Raw genomic sequence first — 21,007 nt, 5'->3', positions numbered from 1 at the left:
CTCTTATGCTCCTTATGGTAAAAAAAGTCAATGTAGGCAGACTGCAGAGGGATGGGAAACCAGATACAGAATATGCCTTGTCCTTAGGGAAGTAAACAACACAAGAGGCCTAGAATAGCACAGCCCCCCCAGACCGAGACGTTTGGTTTGTAGTGAAGCCACTAGACTGCAACAAATAGCAAGAGCTGCACTCATTTTATTCTGTCTCCCATCATTTGCCTGCTGCCTTCTAGCTACAGCACAGGGAGGAGTATCAGTGCAATTGAAAGAGGGTTACCGACAACACGTTGGCTGCTGGCTGCCCTGCCCATGGCAGCCAGAGGCAGTAGTTTTACAGAACAGAGTACTTATTGCACCAACATGCTGTGTGAGGAAAAGAGACTGGATGCCAGCACTAGTTTCCTGTTTTACTCAGTCAGTGAAGCCATGTCAGAACCCACATGGATATGCAATATTGACATCCTGGAGGCTTATTAAAAATAAACCGGATCACTGGAACTCAAATAGAGCTGAGAGGTATTACTGGAATACCTCACTCCTGTGTGAGGTGTTTAGATCCTAGTATGGTGCCTGCTGCCAATTTCAGACAGAGAAGAGTCTGTGTATCACTATAGTTGTATCTGGTTCCAATTAAAATAGAACTGAACAGATCGTTGTGATGAATTCCCCAAGAAGCAAGTCAGTCTCTACAAAAATTGAAGTCATAAGGGCTTAGTAAACAAACTCACCATAAATTCACTCGAGGCAAGTTGGATCACTTGCAACTAAGCAACAAGCTTCTTTTCCCTGGAAATTGGTCATTAAATTACTCTATAATTACAAGATAAAATGAAAACCTTAAATTCATAAACCTATCATCTAAACCAACATCCTTATATTAGGTTGTGGCTGGGTTCTCTTGTTTCACTGTCATCTAAGAACTCAAACCATGCCATTCCTGCTTGTTCAAAGGTGTGGGGGAGAAGAAAAACAATACATACACTTCTCCTATCTGCAAAACCTGAATAATTTATTCAGATAAACCTTAAGAACTCTCTCAAACATCACAGTATATTAATGCACAATTAACGACAACTTCAGAGATCATGCTTTTGGTGCAAAGCATAGATTTAATGGTAAATGCCGCAAGATGTTTTTTCATTACTTCAAAGCAGCATATGATTGACAATAAACTTATTTATAAGTATTATCAGGATTAAGCACTGCATTTAATTTTTATTTAGTTTAAAATCCTCTGGATTGCTAAGAAGCAATCTCTATCTTACAGTTGTCATAATTAATAATGTTCCTGGCAGAAGTAATACAATTCAGCAGTGTATTTTTATGAGGACTGTGTGTCTTGAGTTTCTGTGGAAGTATCAGTATCTTCCACAGAAGAAGTGCATGATGATATCACAGCATTCCATAAAATAGGTGACTTGGTTTCAGTCTCTGTCCTCCTGGTAACGATATTTAACTGTTTTTTAAAATTTTGCTTTAAAACAGGTATCCACTACTGGTTTTCACAGATCTCATTACAGGATATTAAACTTCTGGGGAGAGAGGCTTATTTTCCTCAGGATTCATGTTTTTTTGTTGGTTTATCAAAGTAAGGAGTGTTGTCTTGTAGAAGATCTTTCCTGGGTATGAGCACTGTAATAGAAAAAAAAACAACTATAAGAATATAATCTTATGGAAAATACTATTTAAAATTCTAAAGTTGTTTTTACATTTACAAACAAAAAATCAGGTTACTAAAATGAGAATCTGAACTTCTGGTAAGTGTGCAAGCATCATCATGGTATCTACCCAAGATAAAAGTATACAAAGATTTTTACCTTCTGTTGGTTAAAATATTGCCTTCCCCTTTTTCCTTTTAAAAGCACTGAAAATGTTTTAATAGCATTAAGAATCCATAAACAATGATAAAATGTTGCAGTAACTTTTAGCAAGAGAGACAATGGCAATTTTATCATGCCTGAGTCAGATTATGTTTATTTCAACAGTTCCAAAAATGAACACTAAGTTTGACTTAGCCTTCTCCACCAACGTCCTGGAATCTGATCTGCAATATTATTCTTGTCACACCTGTTTGAAAGGCCAACAGGAAAAGAAAACATCAAATGACAATTATGGCCACTATGTTGTCTCAGAAGTGCACTGTGTTAGGGTTTGTCTAATTATACACCATTTTAACCTCTTCCTGACTCTAAGTTCTTGCAATCTAGCTCTGCAGAAATCAGCTTCTCCTTTCTTCATAAAGGGAAAGGAGCCGTGTCATGTTGGATTTGCTCCAGCAGCAAAATCTAAAGCACAAACTCCTGAAATCATAATGCTGTACTTAAACTAGGTCAGACAGCTGCAAAACATACAGTAAACATGTAAAACTGTTTGTGTGCATGTGTTTGTAACAAGTAAGGTTCTGTCCAAAGTGCACTGATATCCTGTATCTTATAAGAAAGAAAAGTAATTTCCTTGAAGGTATGTTCCTTTTGCATCTGTGTAATGATACTGATGCACTTAAGAAGTTTCTAAGAGCTTTAAGTAAAATTTCAATTGCATTTCTCTTAGATAAAATACTTGTGAGTAAATTTATGACAAAACATGTTGATCTACACATACACAATAGGTAAATGAAACAGAAATACCAATGAAAACCAGAATTTAATATAAAGTATTGAAAAACAAAAGTCTAAACAAATAAAGATTGAAAGAAGAATTTTTAACCTTCCTTTTCAAAGCTGAGTTTTGAACATACACTGCCAACACACAAAATCAAAATCATCAGAACATACTGCATGTGTCGTGTATTACTAAATCTAAGTTCTACTTGTAACAGCTTTATCTGAAATTAAAGTGAAATGAATAGAACTGGGACATTTGTATACTACTAACGTAAGTCAGACTGAAACATTAAAAAAAAAATCAGAAAAATTGTCTAATATGACTAACAAGTTCCTAATTGAAATTGTCCTCTCTTCACTAAGAAAACCTCAGCCTAATTTTTTTTTTCTTTCTAAAGATTTACCAGCGAATTCCAACATGACTATACACCACTGCAACTCAAATTCTTTTTAAAGAATAACACTGCCCTGTGCACTGCTTCTGTGACAGCACAGAATAATTTCACTTGATTAGGGAAAATGTTCCCATTACACTATTTGTTCTCACTGCCTAAGATAAGTCTTTGGCTTTTTCTTTTCAGTTATTAAACAGTTATTTTACAGATGCAGGATTAAAAAAAAAAAAAAAAGAAGAAAAACACCAGGTGTAGCTAAATTGTATAGATATTTGTATAATACAAAAAGTTAGAGTCAAAGATTCTGCCAGTAACTTGAGGAAATCAGCTGTGGCAATAGGTTTCTAAAACATTTCTTTTTCCCCTGCTCTTCTGTCATACAACATAGGAACTGACCACTTCAATCTTTTTTTGGGCAGGGGCCATGTGTGTGGGTGGCTTGGAATGAAGCAAGGACGTAATAGTAATTTAAATACAGCCCAAATGTAGGTATTTTACTTTATCCCCCCCCCCCCCCCCAAACAGGCCTATATACTTTCTATTTCAGCAAAGTAAACCTTGACCTACAAAGTTTCCTAAACAAACATGTAGCACCTAAGATGAAGCACTATGAAAAGTAAACTTTTCAACTGAAGTTGCTTATTTTTATTTGCCAACAAATAGCAACTCAAGCAGCCACCTCAGGGCTGCACTTCCACTATTTTCTCTTTTTTTTTGTTAATAAAACTGTTCCAAGCCTCTCATTTAATACAAGATGATACCATAAAAGCAATGAGGGACCTAGCTGGAATTTTATTGGCACTATAAAAGTTACAACAGAGCATAAAGATTAAGGATCAAAAAGGTTGATTTTGTTCTGCTAAAGCTTCCTTAATCAAAGCTGTACTGGAATTGAATACCCATTCAATGTGCTACCTAAGCAGACTCGTATACCTACACGGGCATTTCCTACAACAAACCTGCCTCTAGAAACTGCCTCCTAGTTGCCAAAAAGCAAAAGAAAGTGAGAAGGTACACTTAATATTTTCATCATAGACATGCACAAGAAGTTGGAAGGGAACACAGCTAGGACAGCTGACCCCAACTGACCAAAGTGATATTTTCTATCATTTGACAACATACTCAGCAACAAAAGCTGGGAGAAGAATGAGGAAGGGGGGGGTGTTCAGAGTGATGGCGTTTGTCTTCCCAAGCAACCTTTATGTGTGATGGACCCCTGCTTTCCTGGGGATGGCTCTAAACACCTGCCTGCTGATGGGAAGTGGGGAATGATTTCCTTGCTTTGCTTTGCTTGCATGTGCGGCTTTTGCTTTACCTACTAAATCTCAACCCACGAGTTTTCTCACATTTACTCTTCTCATTTTCTCCTCCATCCCACTGCGGAGAAGTGAGCAAGCATCTATGGGGCTTAGTTGCTGGTTGGGGTTAAACCACGACAACACTTAGCCATAGATTCAACTGGAGGTTGAAATCCTATTTGCAACTTTTTTCCTCTTTTTAATGTCAGGCAAATTTCTTTACAAACAAGAAAGGATGCAAACAGTAGGGTGAGACAGTCAACAAAATGGATCAGTAGTGGTAACCACACACATTTATAGGTACAATTTCACACAGTGCACTGACCGTACTATTCAGCATTAATTACTATCAAAATATGGTGACAATTATCTCAATTGCCTAAAAATTCTGAATTTCTGGTTTCAGAAATTTTCTAGTAGCACACTCTGTGACTACCTTTGACATTAAAAGTATAATAAGAGCTATACCAGAATTGCCTAGTTCAGAGTGCTGTCTGACCAATCAAAGCTGGATTCTTAGGAAAGGTGCAAACATACTGGAAGCCTGCTCAAAGAATGACACTTGGGAATAATGTTCTGTTACTGATCAATTTACTGTGGTATAAAGGTCTGTATAGTCCTTCTGTAAGGAGATTTGCTTTTACTCTCTCACTACAGTATCAAGCTAAGCATCAAGTTTGATCTGCTTTTTTGTATTTTGAGCAATACCTTGCCCAGGGCACAAAGATTTTTCATGGCCATGACCTTTCAGAATTACTTATTGTGTAAAACAAAAATGCATTTTTTTGGTATTAGCTTTGAACGTAAATTCCAACTTCACTGAATGCTTTTTGCATTTTAATTCTACCAGGACAAGTAAGAACATCTATCTATTCTGTACATTTTTTAATACTGTTCATTCTTATTCTGTGAACATCTATAACAATGCTCTGGATTTCTTTACTAAGCATTCCTGATCTTTTAACTGGTGATTCGCTACATTATCAACACTAAGTATTTCTCACTTCAATATATATTCCAAATACACACAAAACACACAGCTCTTAAACTGTGATGGCTGTTTCAAATTATTGTTTTTTTCTTACTGCAGTATGATCAATTATAGAGTGAGAAGCAAAGCTTAGACCTATCCAAAACAGATACAGGGGAGAAAAAAAAAAAAAAGAAAAAAAAGAATGGGCAAGAGATTGCATAATGACAACCTTTGCATTCATAAGCAGGTCAAATGCACCCTATGTACAGATGCACTCCAGATTTTTTGCTGCAGGACAAAGTTTTCCTGGCTAATACTAGACTCTGGAAGACCTCCTTCTTCCACACAAACCTCATTGCCACTATTTCTCTAAGAAGTCTGTAAAATTAGGTGGGGGGAATTCTATCACTTTTTGTTTACGGAGATTTTAAAGGAGACAGCATTAAAGCTCTGCTACAGTCAAAACAGACAATCACCACTACTCTCCCCTTGTCTGCCAAGTCAAGTCATTTCACTGCAACAGGGTATCAGATTGGGCAGAGAAGATCTCCCCTTCATAAATCTTTGCTGACTACTCCCAGTTCCCATTCTGTTCCCAGAACATCTGGAAACAGCTTCCAGGAGTGGCTCAACTACCTTCTCAGGGATCAAGGTGAGGCTGACCAGTTTCCCAGATACTCCCTTTTGCCCTTCTTAAAAGGAGTGATATTTGCTTTCTTCCAGTCCTCATGGAACTCCCTTAATCGCCATGACCTTTACAAGGTGCTTGAGAGTAGCCTAGCAATGACATCAGCCAGCTTCCTCACCACCAATGGGTGCATCACATCAGGTCCCATGGATTTGTGTATGCCCCATCTGTTCAAACATACCCTAGCCTTTTCCTCCTCTACCAAAAGTAAGTCACCCTCGCTCCTGATTGTGATTCCTGAAGGTAACCCTCAGCAGTAAAAGCTGAGGTGAAGAAGGTACGAAATCTCAGTGTCTTCCATGTTCTAGGCTCCCTGCCCTGTTCAGCTGTAGGCCCACATTTCCCATCCTCTTCCCTCTGCTGCTGATACACCTGTAGAAGGTGTTCTTGCTGTCCTTCACATTCCTTGCCAAGATCAACTCCAGGTGGGCTCTGGCTTCCCTAACCCCATCCCTACACACTCACACAGAATTAGAATATAAATTAGTATTTGACCATGAATTCACGTGGCTTTGCAAGGGAAAGTTCTGCCTTCCAGTCCCTGCTAGAGTTCTCTGAACAGCTCTTGGGAGGCTGCCCCAACATGCTCGGATTTCCAAAAGTCCCTCCGTAAGTACTTTGAAGAAAACAACAGCCTTATTATGACAGAAGGTCTTGCATGGATAAGCCACTGGTTAAACTGTAAGGAGTGAATAATAAATTAACAGGTCTCCCAACAGAGGGAGGTCAGAAGTGGAGTTCTACAGGTGTTTTTGTTAGCATCTGTGCTGTTCAACATATTTATAAGTAACCTGGAAAAGAATGTTTCTTAATGATACCATCCTGAATAAGTTCTTTAAGAAAATGGCTTACTGTGAAGAATTGCAGGACAAGCTTAAGACTTGATTGAGTAACCAGTAAAATGACAGAAAAAATTACATGTGAAGACACGCAATGCATGCAGGTCAAAAAAAGTACTAACTTCACAAAGAAGTGATATGTTCAAAACTGATTACAACCATTCAGATGAGTTTAATGAATACAAGATAATGTTGTAAAAAAAAATAAATTCAGGTATGCACAGCAGCCAAAAATGAAATTTAGAATTAGGAGTGACTCCTGAGAATGAAAGAGAAAACAACTTTGTGCCATCATTGTCTGTAGAAATGCCTTGTTTGTCCATAGCTTGATGATAGCATTCAGCTCTTATTAAGAGTGTTCTTAATCATCTTAAGAGAGACATAGTAGAATTAAAAAGGGTGCAGAGAATAGCACCAGAATGATTAGAGGCATTCACCTGTTGCTTCACACAGAGGCTGTTCCATAGGGGGAAAAAAAAACCAAAGAGGGTTTTAAGCCCATAAGGGGCTTAAAAACTCATAAACAGCTTGGTGAAAACGGATGGTAGTTGAAGAGCAGGACCAAATTCAAGACTACAGCAAGCAATTCTTCATAAAAATGAGAGTAAATTCTTTGTCAAAGGTTCTTAGATGCAAGAAATTTGCATAAGTTGACAGCAACAAGTTCATGAGAGAGAAACCCACTAAGGGTAACTAAAACAGAAATCATCCCTGGCTCAGGAAGTGCTGCCAGGTGTAAACAGCTGAAGATGTGAAAATTCAATTGCTCTGTTCCTACTCTTTTACTGTCATCTGCCTAGGATCACTGTGGAAGACTCGACACTGGTCTAGACATATCTTTGGCCTTGATCATTACGGCTGTTCTAAAGTTAAATGTTTTACAAAATCTAAAACTGAAAATAGTTACAAAGCTTTACAGACACCACTAAGCAAAGTGAAAGGAAACAATGTACACAGCTGAAGATTTCTGCTATCCTCTACCACACAGTTGTATGCTGAACCTACTACTTCTCTTGTGTCTGACTCTAATATAAAAGAACTTCTAAACCAGGAACCAAAATTTCAGAATTTGATAGGCTTTGCATTTAGGCCATCATTGTGTCACAAATCTTTGAAGGTATAATCCGAAACTTAAATTGTCAGAATGTTGTTTTGGAAAAGCACACTCAATCCCCAAAGAAAAACCTATTCTATGAATAGCGTACATATTGCATTTGCTAATTCTCCTCAGGGAACTTCTAACTATTTGGTATTGTGGCTACTACATTTAGACATACACTGACTGACTAGCCAGTACATGCATGCTGACTTGCTGCCTAATTGCTGTCACTCCTAACAGTTAAGGTACCAAGCCGTAACTCCTTTCTCTCAATGAGGGCATTAAAGGCAGTCACTGCCTCTGCTCCACCCGCCTTGGTATTGCAAAGTCTTTGTGTAGAAATCTTTGAAACCTCCACCTGTCCTAGATAATGACATTAGTCAATAGGCTTAAATTAAGTGTTTGGGCAGGGAAATGACAGATAGACAGAATTTTGCCTTCTCTATCCCTTTACTTAGTTTTCAAGCTTTATATTTGTTTACTGAACTACAATATTTTTAAACATCTTTTCAACATGCAGCTTTACTCACATATTTTGTTGGAATCTGTGTGAACTGCCTGAATAACAGAAGTTCTGAGAATCACTTCAACATCTGAAGCTATTTTCAGAAGCTAGTAAAAGGAAAAACAAACAAACAAACAAACAACACAACAGAGTAATTTAAATTATATGTAATTACTCCTATACACCTATTCAAATAATAAAGCCGGTCAGTTCTATTACTCAGTTAGTTAAGCACTATCTGTACATAGCTCTTACTTTGGGGATCCTGGAATAACTTACAGGTTGATATATAAACTACCTTGACACATAACATGACAGGAAGGAAACTTCTGCTCAGTAACATACAGCAGCATAAAATCTATATATCCAATCAAAATTGCAAACTAATAAGGTAGAATGCAACTACCAAACCAAGTAATTAGTTTCCAATAATCAAAGACATTGGTCAATGCCTCAATAACATTTGACTACCCCTGGTGAAAGGGCAATATAGTTATTTTAACATTCCTGCTCTTGAAATAAGGAGACAAAAATCATGACAAGAATTAAGAACACTGAGGTTTTCACAGAAAAGCTGTACAGGAACAAGGCACTGCCTAAAGATTAGCAGAGGCATTAATATTTGGCAGAAGGCCTAGAATTCCTTCCTTCATTAAGAGGATAAGCAGAAGCACCCTTACTAGTTTTGCTGAGCGATTAAGAGAAGCCTAATACTTGTCTGCATGACACCCATGCCAGAAATAAATTCAGTATGTATATATAATAAATGACAGCTTCTATGATGTTCAAAATATCAATTAACCCATATTAAAAAGTCACATATGTGTATTTTGTAGATTGCCATTCCTAAAAAAATAGATTTTAAAATTACAGCAAGTATTTTTGCTGTACATCTCTAACAAAAAGTACATACAATTTAAGAGATCAGACACTGGGAACACAAACACAGAAGTATTACTATAGGGGCCTGATAACAAGCATAAATGCTAGGAAATCCTAACTAGATGTTCAGAACTATCTATGGTACTATCCCATGGCTGGTCTGATGCAAAGGTTTAGATTTACTTCTGCAAAGTACAGATGGAGGCACTTTCTTCCAACTAGTGCCCAATGACAATGTAAATACAGTCTGTTAAATGGCTGAATGACAAGGACTATATTATTCACTCTATATGGATGTTAAGAACTAAAAATATCAAAAATACAGAAGTTTCATTTCAGGCCTCAGTAAGTTCTAGAAAAATGACTCAGCAAAAGTGTTAAGATAACAACTGAGCAAAGGTAACTTATATAGTGAGTTAACAGAATGTTCTACTCTTTTTAATTCATCATGAGAAAAGAAGCAAAAAAATCCAGTAGTATAATTAATACCTCTATACTACAATAGTCAAGATCATTTGGTTGTTTTTTGCCTCCCACAAAAGATGCTGCTTCATTTGCGATCAGGAATCAAAGTAACTTCTCATGTCTGCGGTTACTGAGCAGATTATTTAATTCCTCTATATCTTTCTGTGTTTGTCTATACAACAAAGACCAGGTAAACTTAAGTGACCACAGCTCAGATAGACATTATGAGTGAAGTATACAAAATATGTACATTTACATTTTTTTACATAAAAGTTTTTTCCACAATTTTATTATAAATTTCAAAATAAGCACGTTGAACTACCAGAAGATACTTTCTCCTTATGTAATTTTGTATCTGCAAAATTCTATAACATACTATTAATACCTATGGAGGTATCAAATAATTTATAAACAAAGATCCATTTAAAAGCCTTTTTGAACTCATCTGACTCTCACAATGTCTCAATAAGTACTTACATTGGTTTAGAGATCCTTTAAGTAAAAACCTCCTATTTAAGTATTCTTATGCGAAGCAGAAAAAAATGAAAACAAGAAGTACCTCATTTATCTTCTCTTCAGATGCCTCATCTTGGTTATTTCTGAATTCTTCATTTATCTTTTGTCTTGCAGCTAAATAAAGTAAACAAAAAACCTAAAGTCTGAACAAAAAGTTGTATCTTGTCTTTGTTACTGCCTCAAAGTTCAGAATCTTAAGTCCTTTATAGCACCTTCTTGGTGCACTCTCCATGAAATACTTTAATAGAATATTTCCATGGAATTCAAGTGATGTCATATTTTAGGTTGACGGGTAAAGGAATAAAACATGACTGCCTATCTAGCATTCTGAGCTTTAAAAATAATTACCATACGGAAGCCACTGCTAAATGTTGGTCTACTAAAAAAGCAGCATTTATCCCCGGAGGAGCAACCATACATAAACGGAATCAATTCAACTGTACTCAGCCTAGTACAGTTAAACATGATTTGGCTGAAGGAAAAAAAAAAAAGGCAAAACAAAATCCTAGGAAGAACACCAACGTTCCATAAAGAGATGTTTTCCTTACAAAACATGGCTTGAGGGCTTGAGTCTAACAACCTGTTTTTTGTTTCAAATTAAAGGATGTCTGGTTATGGACACACAAGTTTTCCCAATGATTACTTACAAAATGTGGAAGGGAATAATTTAAAGGAAGATTATGTTAAGAATTCTCTTTCTGTGTATTCAGAGAAGAAACTTCCACAGAAAGGTAGGTAAGCATCCACTGCACAAAAAGAAGTATCTCACCTTCAAGGGCTCTGGTATCATTTTTGAAAACTTCTTGCCGAGTTCTGTGTAACAATTTAAAAAGCTTCAAAACCTGTCAATACAACATCAATAGAATTAGCTTCTTTGGTAGCAGGATTCTTAGTTAAAATGAACATGTTGCAATTAAGAGTGTTCTGGCTGATCTTCCAGGTTCTTTCCATTTAGTACACAATTTGGTATGGAATCAGTATCTAAGATACTTTACCTCAATTCCTGATCAAATAACTTGCAGCCAAAGCAGATGTGAGGAAATCAGAGTCCTAGACAGTTCTAGATGTTTCAAATTAATCTAAGATGCTAGAGAGTACTAGCACTACACTCCTAAATAATCATTTTGCACGCTGGAATATAATCCTGAAAATACACTGATGCAAACATATTTATTGTGCCAATATCAAATAAACCCAACAGAATGGGAGTAACTCTAAAAGTCAAGTCTCCTGAAGGGACTATCAAGGGTACATCATTGGATATTCTCTGATTAGGGGAAAAAAAAAGATAGAAATATAAATAGCTAAAGTATTCTCACACTTACAAGCCAATGTGAGGAAAGTGAATTTCAAAAGGATCTCAAACTGTATATTAGCTTATTCAACAACTATTTTTCATGTCTCTGTATAATACTTGGGCATAATCTTCTACAGGTGATGTGGCAAAACCAACACAAAGCAAAGTTCTTCCCTAAATATAACTGCCCCATCAGCAAATAAAAACTTCTGTAAAAGCAAGCACTCAAAAAATTAGGATTTACATGAGATGACACACCTCAGTACGCAGGTAAACCAAAACCCCTGAGAATGACAGTCACGTGGTTTTGGCTGTTTACTCATGCAGACTGTAATGAATTACACAAATCCTCAAGCCTTATCAGACTTTTTTGGTCTTGAAAAATCTTGATAATGGATACCTTTTGAAGTTATTTCTAGTACTTCCTAGTGTGTTTTGGCATCTCTAGAAGGCACAATTCCAGGTACTTCATGATACTCTTAAATTATCTTCTCACAATTAATATTCCAAAAATTTCTTAGAAGGATGCAGAGGAAACACTGTGCTGTAACTGACAAATGATTATCTTATGCTCTGTATCTGTGAGCTGGAGATGCAAACAAGACTGTCCTCTAAAAGTAAAAGGTGAATAAAAACATCCTGGCAGGGCCCTGAAAAAAAGTGTTGCCTCTGCTTTAAATCTGCCAATGACAGAGAGAGAAATAGCAAGCTTCTCTGAAAGCTATTACTTCCAATAGATGTCAACACATTTTTAGATTTTTGAAGCTAAGTTCTCATCCTCTGCTCAGCTGGTCACTTGGCTACACCTTGAGATAATTCATCCAGAAGTGTACACACAGAAAGAGACAGTTTTTAGGAAGAGGAAGAAGATATAAAACAGTAAGAACAGGCAACCTTCCCGTTCAGTACTGCTGCTTTAACATAATTACCACAACTGTAGTGCTATTAAGGGACAATTTACAGATATGAAGGAACTCAAATCTCTCTTCACCACGTGTATTGGATTACATCATAATTTATATTGTAATTTGTGATTTAGCGTCCTGTTGAGTATATGCTACTGCATTACAGATCTTTCTGGAAAGAGGATAAACTAGTGCATTCTCTATTGCTTAAGAGTCCCAGGAATGTTTAAGTAAAAACCTTCTGTCACTTTTACAAGAGTTAGTATGTGACTTGACAATCAGTTAAATCAATCTCAGTAGAGACATATAAAAGGGAACAAGGACTCTGCTAACTCCTTTTCAGCTTTGGTGTCCTTAATAATTAGCAACTGAACAGAACCATGTTGCCTTTAATTGCAGCATTCCCTTGATGGCTGAATCTGAGGAGAATAAATGGACATAATTAAAAGCCAGCAAATAAATTTCTTATTCTGGAGATGTATTTTAAGAGATTTGACTAAATTAATTGGACAGGACATCCTGAAATATTTCTATTCCATAATATTTTTGCCATCATTGCAAGTAATAAAATTAGTATTACAAATGGTTTTGAGTCAAACACATGTATGTTGAAACCCAAAGAGGTGTTTTATGGTTATTCTGAACTCTTTGATCAACAATATTCAGGCATGTTCCTCTGCTATTTGCCTATTTCTGCAAACGTCTCCTGTAAAGTTCTTCACCACACCAACCACAGACTTTGAAGCAAGATGTATTAACGCACAGACTCCTTTGAGCTCTACAGTCACCTAATGAAACACAGAACTGCCTTAATACCTCAGTGTATTAGTACCCCTAATACTAGTCTTCAGAACACTGCTGAAACAGGGGCTCAACTCCCCTGAAAAGTAATCTATACTGTAAAGATGAAAGCTTTAAATAATTCTTCTGTCTTTGCATTTTTTCATCTTCCCTTCACAATTAATTCTCTTGATGCATTTTAACCTCTACTTTATTATCGTCTCTCACCTTGCTTCTTTTTCCACAATGGCCTTTGCACGCAAAACCCTATTTTCTATTACCTAGTTTAGTGTCCATCTGGCCTGGAAAGCCTCTGCCTGTTGATGCTATAAATGCTAGGAACTGCTAGGAAAAAAGTTACTACCCTCCAATATCGAGGAAAAACTCCACTAAGTATATAATTTGCATCTAGTTACTATTTACAGCCCAAGGTCACAAATCTGAGGAGGAAGACAGCACAGTAGTGCATGAAATACCACGAACTCCAAGCTTGCTGGGCATCAAGCAGCACACAAGGGTGCCCTTTTCATCTTTGAAAGGTCATAGAGAACAGGAGAGGTGCCTGAGGGCTGCAGGAAAGCCAGTGTCGTTCCACTCTTCAAAAAAGGGGAGGAAGGATGACCCAGGAAACTAGAGGCCAGTCAGCTTCACCTCCATCCCTGGGAAGGTGATGGAATACCTCATTCTGGGGGTCATGAATATGCAAGTGGAGGAGAAGGTGATTATTGGGAGTGATCCAGATGGATTCACCAAGGGGAAATCATGCCTGACCAATCCGATAGCCTTCTATGATGGCATGAAAGCCTGGGTGGATGAGGGGAGAGCAGTGGCTGTTCTGTACCTTGACTTCAGCAAGGCTTTTGACACCATCTGCCATAACATCCTCGCAGGTCAGCTTAGGAAGTGTGGGTAGGATGAGTGGACAGTGTGCGTGGGGAGAGCCTGTGGGACTTTGTCCTGCAGCCTCCCAGGGAGGCACGAGGTATTACTGAGTGAACCCTCTTGTTGCATGTGCCTGGAGACGTCTGCCATGGCCAGTGCGACCTGACGGGGCCACTGGGGCCCTGGGAAGACACGGCCGAGGCCTCGGTGACTGGCGTGAAACACTGATGCCGAGCACAAGACAAGAGATGGGGGGATGGAGTGGGCGGTGGCGTTGCAGTAACCCCAGACGCCTGTGCTGCGGCCGCAGCGTGGTCAGGGTGAGCACTTTGGGAAAGGATGGATGTTGTGGCATCCCCGAGCAATAGACGGTGATGGCACCAAACAATGATGTCACCGAGTCTCCGAGCAGCGGGTTCTCTTGTCACCTGAGACATCCCCGAACAACAGACTATGATGTCACCTAGCGATGGACTGTGACATCCCCGAGCGATGGATTGTGACCAGGCGTTCCTCACTGCTTATATTCGGGCGCCGGGCCACACCCAGCCAGTTCGTGCCCGCACTCCGGCTGAGCAGTTGGCGAGGTCTGGAGTTGAGTGAGGCCTTTGGTGCTGGTGTTGCGCTCGGGGAGTTATTAGCTGCAGCTCTCAGTGCCCGACCCCAGAGCCGTCAGAGGACCTTCCCCGGCCCTGCCAGGTTCAGGCAGCCAGGGCACCCCGGAGGCGCGCTCGCAGCAGCACAGGTGAGCTGGGAGGGGACACCTCACCCTGGGGGGCTGCCAGGGATTCCTCCTTAAGGGACCTGGGCATGTCTTCCACCAGCCAACGGGCCAGCCAAGGCTCATGGCCTCTCCTCCTTTTCTAGCGTGACACCCGCTGCTGCAGCGCCGGTGAGAGGGAGCGGATCGTCATCGCCAGCTCCCGCCAGCCCACCGCAGAGCATGGAGAGCATGGCCACGGAGCTGGAGGACCGCTGCCCCATCTGCCTGGGCAGCTGGGAGGAGCCCAGCTTCGTGATGCCATGCCTCCACCGCTTCTGCTACCCCTGCATCCTGCAGTGGGCTGAGCGCAAGCCCGAGTGCCCCCTCTGCAAGAGGGGAATACGCTCCATCTTGCACTCGGTGCGGGCGGACGATGACTACGTGGAGCACATCGTCACACCACCCGTGACTCCACCAGTCGTCGTCCGCCAGGCAGGAGGAGCTCCCAGGCACCCAGCCGCCCACCATCTCCACCACCATGGCGCACCCCAACGGGGGGCTGCAGAAGGGCTGCCCAGGCGTCCTGTGGGTGGCCTCTACGCCCCAAACTGGATGAGCGGTTTGCAAAACAACTCCACGCTCATCCAGATCCTGCAGCCCCTGGTCCAATGGGAGCAGGAGATGATGTTCGCCACCTTCATGGGCACCCCGAACAACCATGGGCTGGAGAGAGAGCTGCCGGGCCGGATGCGGGGCGTCTCCCACCAAAACCGCGCGGCGACACTGGTGCGACAGCATACACGTGTCGCCGTGCAAGGGCGCAGCGGAGAGGCCCACCGTCTGCTGGGACAGCAGGACGCCGCCAGTGCTGCCGAGCAGCGGGAGGGCAGCCCCGCGGGTGTCCCCGGCCCCGCTGCCTCCCAAGGAGGGTCTCTCGCCCCCAGCCCAGCCCCCTCCGGCAGCCCTCTGAGACCCAGCATGGAGGAGCTGCCCGGCACCTCGTCCGCTGCCAGTGGTGGGGGTCCCGGCAGCCAGCCCTCTGCTCCCGTTCCCATCCCCGCGGAGCAAGAGGAGCCCCAGGAGGAGCCAGGGCAGGCTGTGCCCGGGCCCTCCACCTCCAGCCGGGGCAGCGAAGGCTCCCCTGATGGGCCACGGCGACCCCCAAAGAGGAGGACCGGCAGCTCTGACACCTCTCCAGCGAACAAGAGGCCAGCACCGTGATGGTGATCCGGGAGGGTGCCTCGGGGGATGGGCAGACCAGGACTGGACCATCAGCTGGGGCCTGCGCCAGCCCTCAAGAGCTCCTAGCCCCCCCAAATCCAGACTCCCCAATAAAGGAGAAATACATGAAAACTACAGAGCATGTCTCAGTGTTTCTTTGCCAAGAGGGTGGTCAGAGGCTGCAACAGGCTTCCTAGAGAGCTGGTGGCTGCCCCATGCCTGTCAGTGCCTTACAAAGAGGCATTTGGACAAGGCCCTGCATTCTTGGATGACTATAACCTGTTAGGGAGGGACGGGATCCACCTGTCCAGAAGCCGCAAGGGAATCTTTGGCAGCAGGCCGGCCAACTTGGTGAGACGGGCTTTAATCTGAAGGACTCAGGGGGTGGGGTCCAATGCTCATGCCATCGCATCCAACTGGGGAATAAGCCAGGCCAACTAGAGCAGTGACAAATGCTTCTTAGCTGCCTCCCAAGACGAGAACCAAAAAGGCAACCACCTCAAGGGTATGTATGGCTATGGTGGACCCTCTTGCACTCCTCCATGGAAACCTCCGTGCTTGATTACCTCTCTGAAATGCCTGTACACCAACACACGCAGCATGGGGAATAAACAGGAAGAACTACAGGTCTATGTGCGGTCACAGGGCATGATCTCGTCGAATTGCAGAGACACAGTGGGATAGCTCACCTGACTGGAATGCTGTCATGGATGGCTACCTACTTTTTAGGAAAGACAGGCCAGCAAGGCAAGGTGGTGGAGTTGCTCTTTATGTGAGAGAGTAGCTGGAATGCACCAAGCTCTGCCTAGGCACGGATGAAGAACAAGTCGAGAGCTTATGGGTAAGGATGAAGGGGCAGGCTTATATGGGTGACACTGTTGTGGGTGTTCAACCACCGTCATATTTGCTGGAAAGGCACCACAGCCAGGCACGCACAGTCCAGGAGGTTCCTGCACAGCATTGATGACAACTTTTTGGCACAGGTGGTGGAGGAGTCCACGAGGACAGGGGTGCGGCTGGATCTAGTTCTAACAAAACAAAGGAGGAGTGGTTGGGGATGTGAAGGTTGGGGGCAGCTTTGGCTGCATGAGATGGTGGAGTTCAGGATCCTGCATGAAAGAAGCAGGGCAATAAGTAGGATTACAACCCTGGACTTTAGGAGAGCTAACTTTGGCCTTTTCAAAGACCTGCTTGGGAGAATCGCATGGGTTAGGGCTCTGGAAGGTAGAGGGACCCAAGAGAGCTGGTCAGTATTCAAGCACCACTTCCTCCGAGCTCAAGATCAGTGCCTCCCAAAGAGCAAGAAATCAAGCAAAGGACGCAGGAGACCTGCATGGACGAGCAAGGAGCTCTGGAAAAAAATCAAAGGGAAGAAGGAAGTTTACAGAATGTGGAAAAAGGGACTGGCCACTTGGGAGGAATACAGGGATGTAGTCAGAGAATGCAGGGATGCAACGAGGAAGGCTGAGTCCCACTTGGAATTAAATCTGGCAAGGGATGTCAAGGACAACAAGAAAGGCTTCTTCAAGTCCATCGGCAGCAAAAGGAAGACCAGGGAAAACGTGGGCCCGCTGCTGAATGAGGTGGGTGCCCTGGCGACGGAGGGTACAGAGAAAACTGAGTTACTGAATGCTGCCTTTGCTTCCGTCTTTACTGCTAAGGCCGGCCCTCAGGACTCCCAGACCCTGGAGGTTAAGAGAGAAAGTCTGGAGAAAAGAAGACCTTCCCTCGGTTGAGGAGGATAGGGTTAGAGAGCATTGAGGCAAACTCAACAGCCACAAATCCATGGGCCCTGATGGAATGCACCCACGAGTGCTCAGGGAGTTGGCAGATGTTGTTGCTAAGCCACTGCCCATCATCTTTGAAAGTTCATGGAGAACAGGAGAGGTGCCTGTGGGCTGGAGGAAAGCCAATGTCACTCCGGTCCTCAAAAAGGGCAAGAAGGAAGACCTGGGAAACTACAGGCCAGTCAGCCTCACCTCCATCCCTGGGAAGGTGATGGAACAGCCCATTCTGGGGGTCATCTCTAAGCACGTGGAGGAAAAAGTGGTTATCAGGGGTGATCACCATGGATTCACCAAGGGGAAATCATGCCTGACCAATCTGATAGCCTTCTATGATGGCAAGACTGGCTGGGTGGATGAGAAGACAGCAGTAGATGATGTCTACCTTGACTTCAGCAAGGCTTTTGACACCATCTCCCATAACATCCTCATAGGTTAGCTTAGGAAGTGTGGGTTAGACAAGTGGACAGTGAGGTGGGTAGAGAAGTGGCTGAATGGCAGAGCCCAGTGGGTTGTGAGAACAGCACAGAGTCTAGCTGGAGGCCTGTAGCTAGCGGTGTGTCCCAGGGGTCAGTACTGGGTCCGGTCTCGTTCAACATACTCATCAATCACCGGGACAAGGGGACAGAGTGCACCCTCAGCAAGTTTGCTGAGGATACTAAGCCGGGAGGAGTCGCTGATGCACCAGAAGGCTGCACTGCCATTCAGTGAGACCTGGAGAGGCTGGAGAGCTGGGCGGAGAGGAACCAAATGAAATTCATCAAGGCCAAGTGTAGGCACCTGCTGCTAGGGAAGAACAACCCCACGCATCAGTACAGGATAGAGGCTGACCTGCTGGGAAGCAGCATTGCAGAGAAGGACCGGGGAATCCTGATGGACAGTAAGTTAAGCATGAGCCAGCAATGCACCTTTGTGGCCAAGACCAATGGTATCCTGGGCTGCATCAAGAAGAGTGTGGCTAGCAGGTTGAGGGAGGTTATCTTCCCCTTCTACTCTGCCCTGCTGAGCTGTGGCAGATGCACCTGCCCAAACAAAGCCTGCAGGAAAACCTTCACGCTGCAGTTTGAATTATGGACGCATGGTAGTGGCCATTTCAGTTGATGGGAGAGAAAGGTGAGGTTTTTGGCCAATAGGAGGCCTATGTGACCACAGGTCAGGTTCGAGTTGGGTATAAATGGAGTCCTGTGAGAGACCAATTTTGAGTGTAATATTAGTATCTCAACTGACATCCTGAACTTGTGGATTATTAATGTCTGTTGGAGCCAGAGTGGTTTCAGTTAGAATAAAACTTCGATTTTTTCCCCCTTTATTTTGTAGAAGAAATCTCATTTTTTGACTTTTTTCACTGGACTGGCCTAGTTTCTGAGGTTCCGTGATGTGAGGCCTCATCTGGAGTTCTGTGTCCAGTTATGGGCTCCCCAGTTCAAGGAAGACAAGGAACTACTGGAGAGAGTCCAGTGGAGGGCTACAGAGATGATTAAGGGACTGGAGGATCTCTCTTATGAGGAAAGGCTGAGAGCTGGGTCTGTTTAGTCTAGAAAAGATTGAGAGGGGATCTCACCAACACTTAAAAATATCTAAAGGGTGAAAAATATCTAAAGGGTGCACTGGTGACAGAGGATAGAGAGAAAACTGAGTTACTGAATGCTGCCTTTGCTTCCGTTTTTACTGCTAAGGCCGGCCCTCAGGACTCCCAGACCCTGGAGGTAAGAGAGAAAGTCTGGAGAAAGGAAGACCTTCCCTCAGTTGAGGAGGATAGGGTTAGAGAGCATTGAGGCAAACTCAACAGCCACAAATCCATGGGCCCTGATGGGATGCACCCAGGAGTGCTCAGGGAGTTGGCAGATGTTATTGCTAAGCCCACCTTTGAGGGTGACAGAGCACTGGAACAGCCTGCCCAGAGAGGTTGCAGAGCCTCCTTCTCTAGAGATATTCAAAAGCTGCATGGATGCGATCCTGCGCAACCTGCTCTGGGTGATTCTCTCTAGCAGGGGGGTTGGACTAGCTGACCTCCAGAGGTCCCCTCCAACCCCCATCATACTGTCAATCGGTGATTCTGTGGGGGAGAAAACTCTCGATGCAGCTGGTACATGGCAGCAATAGCCCAACAGCATCAGGCTTCCCTCTGGCCCTGCACAGCACGAGTGACCCCCGGTCTTACGCGGGGCGCAGCCCAAACGAGGAAGACCAAGGTCGGCCCCGCGGGTGCTGTACGGCGACGACGGAAATAGGGGGAACACCGGCAGCCTCCACCGCCCACTCACACGGGTCCGATCCTGCGCGGGCCCTCCCCGTCCTTTCCCCACCTGCCCCCCTCTGTAATTCACTCAAGACGATCTCCGAGTACCAGGGAGGCCCCAAACCCCGCCGCAAGCCTCGGGAGACAGGCCAAGCAGCCCCGCTGGGGACAGCTGCGGCCCTTGGCGCCCTCTCCCCGCCGCGTCCCGGCCGTGTCGTCGCGCATGCGCAACACACTCACCTGCCTCCGGCTCGCCATGGCGACCGCCGTCCTTTTCCGGTCCGTAGGAGTAGGTAGTGGTGGAGGCGGAAGTGACGATTGAACGCGGTCATCTTCCTCACCCAGCCGCGGTGCTGCCTGGTGCCCCGGTAATGATGCCCCGGCGAGCGCCAGTCACCTTTGCCGTTGTTCCGGACAGCTTTTGTCCCCGCCTTCCCTCTCTCGCCAGGCCGGGAACGGCATGCGGCCTGCCGCGGGACTCTCCCCGCCTGCTCCGGGGCGGCCAACCTCACCCCTGCTGCCTTTCCTGATGTGGCCCACGCCAGCCATTCAAACAGCGCCACCCCTCAGTATGCCGAGACCTGTCAGGAGACCGTAAATAGCAGGCAGGGCTGCCTGCACTTGCCGGCGGGCTCCTCCGTGAGCTGACAGCGGCCCGGGCGCCAGCCTGGGCCTGCTGAGGTAAGCCGCGATGTGGGTGGGAGGCGGCTCCAGGGCCAACGCTCTGCCGCTCACGATGTCCACACTGCAGCCCTACAGCCAGGGGTAGAGTAACGTATTCTATACGTTTTCTTCTTAAGAAAAATCTCATTGTTTCAAACAGGTATACCCCGTGTATTGTATGACTTCACCTTCCAACTTTCGGGGACACAGCTGATGTTTATAAAAGCCCCCTATATGGCTCAGCCCAAGCCCTCGATCGGCCCCTGTGGC

The 21,007-nt window shown here is 43.8% G+C and overlaps 2 protein-coding genes across 2 annotated transcripts; one reads left to right on the top strand and one right to left on the bottom strand.

Moving 5' to 3' along the window:
- Positions 1–990: 990 nt before the first annotated feature.
- On the bottom strand, positions 991–20,461 carry LYRM7 (LYR motif containing 7). Its single transcript, XM_075740200.1, has 5 exons — positions 20,315–20,461; positions 11,033–11,105; positions 10,307–10,377; positions 8,426–8,507; positions 991–1,632 (listed from the first exon to the last, which is right to left on the bottom strand). Exons 1-5 carry the CDS (start codon positions 20,330–20,332, stop codon positions 1,556–1,558), a joined length of 321 nt encoding a protein of 106 aa, XP_075596315.1. The 5' UTR covers positions 20,333–20,461; the 3' UTR covers positions 991–1,555.
- Positions 14,828–16,080, top strand: LOC142599446 (uncharacterized). Its single transcript, XM_075740111.1, has 2 exons — positions 14,828–14,872; positions 14,995–16,080. The coding sequence occupies exon 2, from the start codon at positions 15,071–15,073 to the stop codon at positions 16,049–16,051; it is 981 nt and encodes a 326-aa protein (XP_075596226.1). The 5' UTR covers positions 14,828–14,872; positions 14,995–15,070; the 3' UTR covers positions 16,052–16,080.
- Positions 20,462–21,007: the final 546 nt, after the last annotated feature.

The sequence above is a fragment of the Balearica regulorum genome, chromosome Z (assembly GCF_011004875.1).
Source record: "Balearica regulorum gibbericeps isolate bBalReg1 chromosome Z, bBalReg1.pri, whole genome shotgun sequence".
NCBI classification, from domain to species: Eukaryota; Metazoa; Chordata; class Aves; order Gruiformes; family Gruidae; genus Balearica; species Balearica regulorum.
This window is presented reverse-complemented; position numbering and strand designations above follow the sequence as displayed.